This window comes from Pelophylax lessonae (genome assembly GCF_965119305.1).
Source record: "Pelophylax lessonae genome assembly, chromosome: 2".
Classification (NCBI taxonomy): domain Eukaryota; kingdom Metazoa; phylum Chordata; class Amphibia; order Anura; family Ranidae; genus Pelophylax; species Pelophylax lessonae.
The window spans coordinates 411301413-411314913 of NC_138769.1; the positions used below are offsets into that span (position 1 = coordinate 411301413).

At 40.2% G+C, this 13501-nt stretch overlaps 1 protein-coding gene across 3 annotated transcripts in view; it reads left to right on the plus strand.

Annotated features, from left to right (window-relative positions):
- CLIP2 (CAP-Gly domain containing linker protein 2) overlaps nt 1-13501 on the plus strand; it is a 196309-nt gene that overhangs the window by 96872 nt on the left and 85936 nt on the right. For all 3 annotated transcript variants that reach the window (XM_082245205.1, XM_082245203.1, XM_082245204.1), the window contains exon 3: nt 4043-4581. In XM_082245205.1, coding sequence (XP_082101331.1) covers nt 4043-4581 — 539 coding nt within the window. The remainder of the gene's footprint in view (nt 1-4042; nt 4582-13501) is intronic.

Here is a 13501-nt window from a genome sequence, read left to right on the forward strand (position 1 = left end):
ACTGGGTGAGAAACAGCCAAACTCTTCTACTAAGGTGAGGTTGCGGAAGACAGTTTCATATCACAGGCCATACACCCTGGCAAGACTGAGCACAGCAATAAGACACAAGGTAGTTATACTGCATCAGCCAGGTCCCTCCCAGGCAATGATTTCAAAGCAGACTGGGGTTTTAAGATGTCCTGTTCAATTTTAAAGAAGCACAAAGAATCAGGCAACAATGAAGACCGTAGACACAGTGGTGAGCCAAGGAAACTTAATGCTTCAGATGAAAGACACATCTTGCTTACTTCCCTTCGACCTTTAAAGATGTCCAGCAGTGCCATCAGTGCAGAGCTGGGGGAAACTAGTGGGATCCATCCAAAGCTCTGAAAAGTCTCCAGGTTCCAGGATGCAGACTGGAACTTTTTTAAAATCTAAGTAAACAGTTTGTTTTTTCCATAACAGACTGAAATTCTGGCACCTCCAAAATGTGTTGATAAGAAACCTAGGTGATGGCATATATATCGTCTGCAACCCTGCAAGCCAGTGCCATCTTGACAAGGAGATGTGCGATACACATTAGATATAGAGTATGCTTATGGCACAGGATTTACAGTGTAGCACAGCAGAAACTTTTTTCCTTCAGATACTGAATCTAAAAGAAAGACACTGAGTAGTCTGAGGGGAGTTGGAAAGAGGGGCTATATGTGTACAATTCATCTTGATCTATAGAATTTTTTGACTGCTTCTCATCCAGTGTACATACTTTAAATATATATTTTGTCAAAGGGATGCGGTTATACCAAGATCATTGCTGCAGCTGTTGCCATGATCCTGGTTTTGTTATTTACAGCCGGCAATCGGCTTTCATGTAAAAGTGATATGAGCCGCTTTAAAGCAGCTGAAAACTTTTTACAGGCCTCGTAAAGGGCCCCACCCCCCTCTCCTGCTGCCTCCTGCCACAGTTCCTGTGCTCTCCCAGTCCACTGGGGAGCCCAGGACTGCTGTATGTGGTCAGATTGGCTGCTTTAAGAGGAGATGGAAGAACATCTGTTCCCCCATCTCTTCTGTGACTAATGAAGCCCGAAGCAATGAGGATTTTGTCACTTCTGGTTTCAGTGCATAAGTTCAGTTTCTTTGTGATAGCAACAAAGTTGAATTCTAAAAAAATATTAATAAAAGTTAAATAAAATACATTTAAAAAAAATTTGAAAGCACCCCCATTTCTCCATGCAGAAATGCAAATGTGCATATATGTTTGACATTTGTAAGCAGTGATTGCACCACATGTGAAGTAATGAACATTCGAGAGAGAGCAATAATTCTAGTGCCAGAGCTCAAATTTAAATCTAAACCTGTAAAGGCATTTAAAGAGTCATCCACAGTTAAGGATAGTTGTAGGAACTCTTGTTAGTTTCCATTTCACAAGCATGCACAATTTTAAATCTTGACATGTTTGGTAACGGTTTACTCCACAAAACATCATCTTTTATATTTTACCAAAAAATTGGGTATTATATTGTGTTTGTTTGCACTACAATTCGTTGGGCATGGTTTACTAAAACTGGAGAGTGCAAAACGTGGTGCAGCTGTGCATGGTAGCCAATCAGCTTCTAACTTCAGCTTCTTCAATTAAGCTTTGACAAATAAAACCTGGAAGCTAATTGGTTTCTATGCAGAGCTTTACCAGATTTTGCGCTCTCTGGTTTTAGTAAATCAAACCCTTTGTGTATTTGTTTCTGAAAATTGTGTAAGATAAATGGCTGTGCTAATATTGCGCAGCATAATAAAAATTGCAACAACTACAATTTTAATCTCTGGGGCCTCTATTTTCAGAAAATATGCAATGTTTGGGGGTTCTAAGTTAATTTCTAGTAAAAAAAAAAGAAAAATAAGCTGATTTTAAAATGTGTGTGAAAAATTGCAAAATTACCCTGTACAGCAAGTGATTAACATCTAGGCACCGACAGTACGTAAATATGTGGCCTCTTGGCAGCTGGGCCTTGGTGCAGAGTGGTTGCATATTTACAAACCAAGTAACAGATAAAGCAATGCCTAGACGAGCACGCTCCCTATGTGCTCCTGGCACAGTTATTGCTGGCTAACGGAAAACTCCAGATTGCTCACCAATTTTGTGATCGCTGTAACAGCCAATCATTGTGGTCACATGATCATAAACCCCACCCCGCCCTGCCTCCCGGTATCTGAAACCTCTTTAAGGGCCGGGAGGCGCTGGTGCACGGGGGTTAATAGAGGTTCTACGAAGACAGAACACATGATAACAATTTCATATGGGTGCAGTGTTGCATGACCGTGCATTTGTCATTCAGCGCTGAAAGCTAAAAATTGGCCCGGGTAGGAAGAGGGTAAAAGTGCCCAGTAGGCAAGTGGTTAAAGTGACGTTGCTAATTGTATAAAAGAATCTAGCTGGCAGGTCCTTGCAATTGAAAAGCTTACTCTCCTATGGCTCATGTCTCTTACTTTCCTTCTATTCAAGCACTGCAAGCTCTTTTGGGAGTATTGGATGTCTGGGTCCCGCCGTATGCTATTGCTCCATCCTATGTTGGAGGAAGAAATCACAGCGAGTGGTGGGAATACAAGCATCCAAAACTGCTAAAAGATATAAATGTTGAAGAGTCTGATGGAGGCTGCAGTGCTTGAGTAGAGGGAAGTTAGGAGATAGGGCCTCATGAAAGGTTAGTATAATAGCGTGTCTATAGCAGGGACCTGCCAGTTCGTTTTTTAGTAGACAGACTGAGCTAAACAAATTTTGGTCATTGCTGCTCTCTCTCTCTGTGCAAGGTGACTGGTCTTGTATCCACCTCCCTATAGTTTCTTGGGCAGCCTATAGTGGCAGGACTTGTTGAGTCTCACCTCTAATGTCCTGCTCTCTCACAGGCTGTGCATGGGCTAGCACAGTGATAATGTCACCACTAATTTTCCAAGGTAATATTTGGGCTTGCATTGACATTTGTTGCGCACAAAGTGGATTTCATTTCTTTGTAGCTACTGACAAATATATTTAAATAAAAGTTTTTGTACACAGAGTTCAACTTTAAAGCGGAGTTCCGGGCACAAAATCTATATTTTTTTTTTGTGCCCGTCCGCTAGTTCTGCATCACCTGAAAAGGAATTGGATAGTTAGGTTTTTTTTTTTTTAAAACTCACCTTGTAATTGAAGATCGTAAATACTCACCTCAGGGTACTTCCTCCCTCAGCGCCGCGGCTCCGCTGTCACTTCCTGTCTCGCAATGATTCCTGGGAGCTGAACGTCATCGCTCCCATGAATCAATGCGACGGCACCGGCCCCGCTCGTCACTTCTGGGCGACGCCGCATTCCCCTGCTAAACAGCTTCTGGGCATGCCCAGAAGCTGTTTAGGAATGCGGCGCCGCACCGGAAGTGACGAGAGGGGCCGGTGCAGGCACATTCTGGGACAAGAAGACGCGGAAGAAGACACAGAAGAGGACCGCGCCGGCTTCAGCTGCCCACAAGAGAGATGGAAACGCTGTGGAAGAAATTTTATAAGTAAGTATTTCTTCTAAAAGGTAAGTGCGAACCGGGACAGATCAGAGGCTAGCCATTGTGGAATGTGCTAGCCCTGACTGTCCCGGGGGTATGTTTGTTAAAAAATTACTTCTGTGCCCGGAACTCCGCTTTAAGGAGATCAAAATAAGGATTAAAGTTTGTAGGTTTGAGTGACAATATTGCATTTTCACAGGAAACATGAAAATGTAATTGTATGCCCTCAGGCCCCCTTTCACATAGTACGGACTCCGCCAGGAGTCTGCCTGCTCAGCAGGGAATCTGTCCTCAGATCCCAGCTGAGCAGGCAGATGGCTTGTCCACTGTCTTCTATGGGTGGCCGGATGTAAATAGCCGCCTGTCTGTTTACACCCATTGGCTATCCATTCCGATCAGCTAAACAGCAGGGTCGAATGCAAGATCTATGGCAAAATAGATGAATGGATAATTTTGGTGCCCAATATGGAATGGGTAATTATAATTAAAAATAAATATCAGGTAATTTTAGAATACTAAATGTTGACCTTGTGTCTTTACAGGCTCCCCTCTTCATAAACAGGGTTCTACTTCATCTGTTGGTGCAGAAAAAACTGGATCAAAAATCACTGAAGTGGGCGATGAGTTCCTAGGAGATTATGTGGTTGGTGAACGTGTGTGGGTCAATGGAGTTAAGCCTGGAGTAGTACAGTATTTAGGAGAAACCCAGTTTGCCCCAGGCCAGTGGGCAGGTGTGGTTCTTGATGACCCGGTAGGAAAGAATGATGGATCTGTAGGTGGAGTGCGCTACTTTGAATGTCCAGCACTGCAAGGAATATTTACAAGACCATCCAAACTGACTCGGCAGCTTGTGGCAGATGGTACAGGAAGTGATTCACATTCAGTGGAATCATTGACAACGCAAAATTTGTCTTTGCATTCTGGTACTGCCACGCCACCCTTAACCACTCGAATTGTGCCACTACGAGAAAGTGTGCTGAACAGCACTATCAAAACAGGAAATGAATCTGGATCCAACCTTTCTGACAGTGGGTCAGTGAAAAAGGGGGACAAGGATCTACGGCTTGGCGACCGTGTTCTGGTGAGTCTGTTAGATAGTTTCCTTGGAAGATTGATAATCTACAATTGTATATATGCCTTTGATTTTTGATGAACGGTATTTACTGTGGTATTATACCTTTTATTATTCCAGTCATCCAAAGTTTTCTTTTTTAACAGCTTTATGGAAGTTGCATGTGATTTCCATAATGAAGCCTGCAAGGTATAAAGGGAGACACTAAAGTTAATTTACTAAGGAAGTAAATGTCCATTGGGTTTAGTGAAAAAAGATGACGCTGTGGGCACTTAAATTCTTCAGTCAACCAAAAGTTTTTTTTTCCTTTGCACATGATTGGATATTTAATATAGACACAGCCTCAACTTATTTTCTGTCAAGCTCTTTGCTGAGTGAACAACTATTATTCATTTATTAAATGCTTCCATGGATATTCTACCTGTTCAGTGGTAGACAAATGTATTATGGAAGCCATCTTTTAAATTTAGTTTTACAAAAAATGTTATGTCTGCATCTATCTATCTATCTATCTATCTATCTATCTATCTATCTATCTATCTATCTATCTATCTATCTATCTATCTATCTATCTATCTATCTATCTATCTATCTATCTATCTATCTATCTATCTATCTATCTATCTATCTATCTATCTATCTATCTATCTATCCTTTATTTTACACATGGACAAAAAAATACATGACGAAGACTTGACAAAGAGCTATGTATTTTCTGAATAGGATTGGACCATTTTTATGTTACTGTAGCACACTGGCTTCTGGAATGCAGTTTTGTGTAGGGGATTTGTTCTGCTTATCTTGTAATAATACCCTCTGTGAAAGACATTCATGAAGGGTACGCTATCATAACTCCGTTCCATAATTACAGTGTACTGCTAGTGAACATTAAAATATGCTTTCACCATATATATATATATATATATATATATATATATATATATACACATGAACTGTATAGTTTCTTTATTGGAATTGTCATTAAGGCCCCGTTCACATACAAGCGACGCTACTTCGCACCGCGACCTCCGAGGTCGCGGTGCGAGCAGCGCGACCTCGGAGCGGCCGCCACGGACTTCATAACATTGAAGTCTATGGCGGTCGCCTCCATCCATATATGAATATGTACACTGCCCATGTTCTTTTATACTGCGTAAGTTAAAAGAAAAGGATGGGAGCAGCCCTTGCTAGCCACCCTTTAAATATGCTAGTTACTGGGTATTATCTGACTTCAAGGAAACCTGCACTGAGAGTAATGTAGAGACAGCCACTGTTGACATCCTTCTGAAAATGCAAGTTGCCTGGCTGTTCCGGGCCCACGTACTTTGAGACATTTACTTGAACAAGCATGCACTTGAGGAAAGTGAGAATCAAAAGGGAATTCCTCCTCCACTTTTTTTGTCTAAAACAGGGGCTTGAAAAGTACAGTAGCCATTGGATCAGCATCGCAATGGACTACAGCTGTGAATGTGCCCCTGGTAATTAGTTAATTGTTTTCCTTCTTAAGCCCCGTACACACGATCAGATTATCGAACGATCTGTTGTCCGTTTTTTGTGGCATGCTAGTCTGATGTGGAAAGTGAAGAGGTTATTTTTATATGAATTTTCCCGTACGACTGAATTCGACTTCAGAAGTGATGTCATGTGTTGGATTGTTTTGTATGTGTTCTTTCGTCTCTGAGCATGCCTAGTCTTGCTCTTAAGATTTTTTTCTGTCAAAATCTGTACTAATGAGACGAAAATCGGACGTTGTTTTGACGGACGACAAAAATTATATAGCCTGCACATCAGAATTTTGTCAGCCGAAAAGTCGGAGTCGGTTGTCGAAAGCACCATACTAACAATCCGAAAATCGGCACATCGGTCGTCGGACGAATTTTCCCTACAGATTTTCTTATCGTGTGTACAGGCCTTAAGTCTCCGTTCCAGACCTAAAATGACCATGCAGTAAATGATAGCTAATTAAACTCTTTCTGTATATATTTAAGGCCAGAGACTCGGAAACTGCTGAAGTCAAAGCAGCTGCATCACAGCTACTCAACTAGCATGTTCAGTAGGAGAGGTCAGCAGTGGCAGGTTTCTCTTAACTTGACATGTTGGTATAGATTTACATCTGCTGACATGTTTTACAGTGTAGGGAAATGTAATTTAAAACATCAGTATTTTATGAAGCTTAAGTAGGGTACACACTAAAAGAAAATTGGAAAGAAAAATTCCGTACAAGGCACAATCGGTTGATTTTCATATAGTGTGTTCACAACTTTCAACATCTGAGTCAGACTTTCCAAAAGGAAATTTCCAAAGGGACAAACTCCAAAATGTTTCCCGTACCTGAATAGAACCAATAATTTTAGTTTAATGTGTACTGTTTTCTTATGGTTTTCATACAAGAAAAATCAGATACAAAATACTGCGCATGATGAGAAACACTAAACAAAAAAAATCCTTTGTCGTACGGGAACTTTTATACATTAGTTCTATCCTCCGTTTCGACTTGCTGTAAAACAATAAGGAAAAGCGGATGATCTTTCGCTAAAATTTCTTTTAGTGTGTACCCAGCTTTACTTGCCGGTTCCCCTTATAGGGTAGCACAGACATGCAATGGAGATATTTACAGTCATATCTATTTTTATATTAGACTCAATGACAGAAATACCAATAAAGCTACACACACATACACACATACATATATATATATATATATATATATATATATATATATATATATATATACATAGAAAAGAAAGAAAGAGGAGGCGCAAACACCTAGTGCATTACCCGTGGTCAATTTGCAAATTGTTTAATAAAAAATGCCAAATGCATACTCACAGACGTAGAGATAAAAACATGTTACAAAAATCCACCATGTGTGAACTGGGACACGTCCTTCAGTCAGGACCGCTAACGCGTTTCGGGGTCAGGCCCCCTTCCTCAGAGCTGCAATATATATATACTTTAACTTTTTTATAGTTATTTATTATATAATAATTTATGATTTGTGTTTCAAACTTTATCATACCCGAGATGTTATAAAGAAGAACGCACAATAAAAAAAAATCATATGTAAATAGTTGGTTTGGGCTGCTCGTCTTTAAGAATTACATGCAAAATGATGGTACCGCTTTCAGCACCTAAAATCGGAAACAATCATACCGCCAGGGAGGTTAAAGTAGACCTACCAATACTATATCTTTCAGAATTTCCAAATTGCATTATGTTTTATTTGCACCTAGCAGTCCTGCAATTAGCACATGTCCTGTCCCTGGATAGCTACTCTACTCCTTACTGTTATCTATGGGGTAGCAATGGTTGACACCCTAGGCTGATCTGTTGATATGGACAAACATGTCTGCATCTGTTAATATTCATTACAAGGAAGGCAGGGCAATTGGTAGTATACAGAATATAGCTAGGAAAGGAAATGTGCAGTGACAAGGATGCTACATTGCTGGCAAGAGCAACAGGTATTTTATGTATTTGCTGAAAATGTTTTTTCTTGGAAAAAAATTCTAGTGCAGCCACTACATTTAAGCCGTAAGCTACAATATATCTAATTTTTGTTCTTGGGTTTAGTTATTCTTTAATATTGAATAATATTATAGGTTCAACTGTACTGAATTGTGATGGATCCGTTATTGATCTTCTTTAAACCATTTAAAAGCTTAATTACAGCAATTCTAAAGATGGTGAAGCTAGTTATGTCATTATTTCCGCAATGATATAGCCAACATAACCTTATTAATAGAATAAAATGAGCTTTGAATTTTAAGCTCCTTGAAGACGTACCAGAGTATTAAACTCTTTACAAATGTTCAAAGCTGGTCTTCGCTACAATAGGCAGCTTTTAGTGTCGTGGCAGTGCACTGTGTAGGTAATATCTCTGTTCACGTGTGACAAAAGTGCATAAAAATACAGGGGGTTCTATAAAACCTTTAGCATGTTATTTTAAAGGGTCAATCTATCCAAAATAGATTATGTTAGATGCTTGAGAGTTAAAACACATGAAAAAAGTGAGATATCAGCAGTTGATATCCCAGCTTTGCACAGCAGTGACGATTATGGGATGAACAGGGGTTGACAAACCATTGTACAGACTTTGTCGAAGCACAAGGGCCCTCTGGGACTCATTTATATTGTCAGTCAGGTGGTTGCTTGGACCTTGCATTGTCATCATTTTTCTTGATACCATAACCAAGCTCCTGGTTTATAATATCCAAGTGGTATCTGGAAGCAAGTACCGCCTTTAATTCCTGTTTGAATGGCTCTGAGGCTGTAAGTCCCTGATTTCGAGGGACTATCCCTGATTTGGAACAATGTCCCTTTGTCCCTTATTTCCTCCTCATTTGTCCCGCCTTTTGGTCTGATCTAAATAGTTGTATATAAAATGCACTTTTTGTTTTTTTTAAAATGTTTCACAGTGCTAAACCTTTCATCCAATTTCTAAATTGCTACAAAAAAGAAAAAAATATTTGTGCTCAAGACATAAATTCAACACAACATAAATGAAAACATATGAACAAGGCAGCAGCTCTATAGGAAGATTACAGTCCCATGGAGTACATTAAATAGATAAGGAGCTGCGCCAAATATATGTAAAAACGATGATAATGAATAAAATAATCCAAGACAATAAAGTCCAAGAAAACAGTCTTATAAATAGAGCTGGAAAGGGAGAAAGAGACCAGATCTCAGCCGACCAATCACCAGTGCGTAGCAGGAAATCCTAATTGCACCCTGTGCTGACACTCATGGCTTCTTGCCAGAGAGATTGACCCTCTTTTCACAGAGCGGTCAAAACAGGCATTGGATGATAAAAACCGTGGTGAGACTGGTAGATCCTAATTCACTTCCACAGCAGACACAAGACTTCTTAACATAAATATATGATGATTCCCAAAACCATATACCGCTGTCTCTGGCAAAGTAAGCTCAAGGAGAGACAAAGGACAGCCAATAGTGAAGTAAGTCTAAACAAGCAGGGTTTATTAGAAGTAATGCACTTACATTTAAATCGTCATATCAACAGCATTGCAATATTTGAAAAGACCGCGGTGTGTGGCGTGCTCCACATCGATACGTCCGCCTTACGCGTATCGTCTAAATTGCTGCATTTGTAAATATCAAAAGCCAGCATAAAGAAATATTAGTGGTATAAAAATAAAAAAAAAATAATAACACTTGTGGGTTTAACTAATCTTTTTTTGTTTAATTTTCCTTTAAAGAGGTGTGGCAGGGGTGTGTCCTATGTCTTCATACGCTTGCTAATAGGTGTCCCTCGTTCCCATCCCAAAAAGTTGGGAGGTATGCAGTTGCATATTTGAAGCATGTGAGAGTTTATGACAGACCATGTTTGTGAGCAACTTTTTTCAAGGATGAAGCACATAAAGGGCAAAATTAGAACCAAAATATCTGATGAGCACCTTGAAAATTCATTAAGAATTGCTACTACAGCCATAGAGCCAGATATCGGGGTTGATTTACTAAATGCCAATAGACTGTGCACTTTGCAAGTGCAGTTGCTCCAGAGCTCAGTGAATGAAGTAAAACTTCAGTTTGCAAAGAATACCCAATCACATGCAAGGAAAATTTAAAAAAAAAAGCATTTTTGCTTGCACATGATTGGATGATGGAAGTCAGCAGACCTTCTGCTCATTTACTAAGCTCTGGCACAACAGCACTTGCAAATTGCACAGACTATTTGCATTTAGTAAATTAACTCAGTTTATGCGTTAGTTAATCAAAAACAGTGTCAAATATCACACTAGTTTTACGTTGCCCTCCTTTACTTTTATATTAAAAAATATTAAAAGAAATTAAATAATGTGGTTTTATTACTTAAATAGGTACACTATTCAATTAAAGTGATATTAAAGGTTCTTTAAAAAAAAACAAAAACAAAAAAACAAACATGTTATACTTACCTGCTCTGTGCAGTGATTTTGCATAGAGCAGCCCCAATCCTCCTCTTCTTTCGTCCCTCTGCTGGCGCTCTAGGCCCCTCCCTCCTACCTAGTGCCCCATAGAAAACAGCTTGCTATGGGGCCTTCTGAGCAGCTGCTCTGTGTCCATTCACCCTGCTCTCTCCTCATTGGCTCACTGGCCAATGGCTACTGCTGCTGTCTCAGCCAATAAGGAGGGGAGACCGTTGAGAGCCAAGGCTCTCGTGCACATAGCTGAATTGAGATGGGGCTCAGGTAAGTTTTAGGGGGGGCTGGGGGCGCTGCAGCACACAGAAGGTTTTTAGAATGCATGAAGGTAAAAAACCTTGGGCCTTTACAACCACCTTAAGCTTTGTAAATTAAAACTGGTTTTGCATGCATAGCTGCACCAGATTTAGCAGGTTCCAGTTTTATTAAATCTCCCCCAGAGTCGAAATGTATTTAAAGCTGAACACCAGTCGGATATAAAAAAAAATCAGTATTTTTTTTATTAGTATTGAAAGGGACATAAAGTAACAACATAGATGCTGACAAAGACTTGTACTTATGTTGTAAATATTCAATAAAAGAAATAGATAAGACAAGGTCTTGGCAATATAGCATACGCATAAGAAGTGTATTACATAATGTAGTAGGGGGACCCCTTGCTACTCAGTAAAATGGTGGTTTAGTCAGATTTTGAGAGAAGCAAGAACACTGATTATTCAGGTGTCTGCTGGCTTCATAATAGAGCCAGAGTAGGGTTCGGTTCACAATGCCGAAACCTGAAAGTCACGCAACTTACAGTGCGGCTATGCCAGGCAACTTCAGTGTGACTTGAAGTGACTTTAAAGCAACTTCAGGGAATGCCTGGGTAATCTTCCTGTAATGTTGGATCCAAATCACGTCAATATAAATGAGGATTAGACTTGGAGGCGACTTCCATTAAAGTCTATAGGCACAAGTCGGATAGAAGTCGCCTTGAAGTAGTACAGGAACCTTTTCTAAAGTCGGAGCGACTCCAGTAGTGCTAGTTATAACAGCCATTATTGACTAAAATAGGATTTCACATGTCACTTGACTTGGGGTCTCACAAGTCGTATTCCAAGTTGTGGCAGTGTGAACCGAGCCTTAGAGCCCCCCCCCCCCCCCCCCCCGCTAAGGGAGGTCAGTGTTTCTGAAGGGAGCCGTGTGAGATGCTGCCATGCATCAGTGGTGTTCAGGTTGGGACAGAGGAAGACCCAAGCCTGAGAAGAAGTCCAATGCGGGACAGGAACAGCCAGGAGGCTGTAGAGAGAGTCCAGAAGGGACAAGCGCAGATAGGGAGCTGTAAGGATAGACGCAGAGCTAAAGTTTACCATCTGTGCACCACCACTGGGATGTGTTTGATGGTCAGGAAGACCAAAAGGTGTTTGATGCTCTTGAAGACCCTGCAGAGGTATTTGGAGCAGTAAAGTTGCCACAAAAGAGCCAGGAGGCTGAATGTTATGTCTTGCCAGCCATGGTAAGAACCCCCTGTGCGGGAAGAGCTATCTGTATGAACTTTGACTTGCTTTTAAATAAAAGTGGGCTGCCATGCCCTTAAAATACAGTTTTGGACTGGCGCAACTCATTGTAAATGCACCTATCTCTTGAGTTTAATCACCCCAATCTTACAATAGACAGTTAATGATAGACGATTACTGAAGTCTATTGAAAGAAGAGGCCTAATCACAGACTGTTTGCAGGAATAATGAGTCAAGATAATATGAAAGCCAAAACCAAAAGTGTTATGTACTCCTTCCAAATATATAGGGAAATTTGAAACCTAGGAGTATCCTTAGATATACTGTACCAGTCACAATTGTGGCAATGCAACCTGAGTACACCTAAACACATAACAACCACAGCTCAGGATCAAGTAGGAGCTGTGTCTTCTGTACATCAAGTAGAAGATGGGATGGCAGACAGTACTCAATACTAACTTTAGCTTATAGTAAATAAAGGATGAGACCACACACTGATCTGGAATTTAAAAGGCCGCGGCCGTTTAATGCTTGTTAAAAACATCATTAACATCAGTTATACATCAAAATTGACCTGATTACTACAATCCGGGTCAAACCAAATCATAATAACTTCAGAAATTATCCAACATAGAATATATCAACATTAACCATATCATGAACATCGTCCCCCTTTGCATTACACAAAGGTGACCCAAACAGGCAAAAACTGACCGCGACAAAAAAAAAAAGGGGTGGGGGGGAGGGAGACAGAAAAAACTGGTGCTTGACACGGCGATCTCTCCTGAGGCGAGTGACGGCTTGTGCGAATGAGCCCCCTTTTATAACCCACAGGCAGGCTCTAGAAGGCGGGAGGAAAACAGGTTATAACTGGAACATAACGTAAACTCCCTAGCTACACATATAAACCTAATGTGATTGGGGCTTATTTAAACCAAACGTAAACCTGTATGCCTAATCTGCCCTAGTAACAGGTTGAGCCTGTATAATATCTACTAAATGGTTTCTTTAACCACTTGCCTACAGTGCACTTTCACCCCCTTCCTGCCCAGACCGATTTTCAGCTTTCAGCGCTCTCACACTTTGACTGAGAATTACTCGGTCATGCAACACTGTACCCATACAAAAATTGCGTCCTTTTTTTCACACAAATAGAGCTTTCTTTTGATGGTATTTGATCAATACTGGGTTTTTTATTTTTTGTGCTATAAATAAAAAAATACTGAAAATATCGTGAAAAAACGCATTTTTCTTTATTTCTGTCATAAAATTTTGCAAAGTAATTTTTCTTCACAAATTTTGGCCAAAATTTATACTGCTACTTATCTTTGGTAAAAATAACCCAAGTAAGTGTATATTATTTGGTCTTTGTGAAAGTTATAGAGTCCACAAGCTATGGTGCGAATCATTGAAAATTGATCACACTTGATCACACCTGATGTACTGAAGGCCTATCTCATTTCTTGAGACACTAAAAAGTCAGGAAAGTACAAATACCCCCCAAAT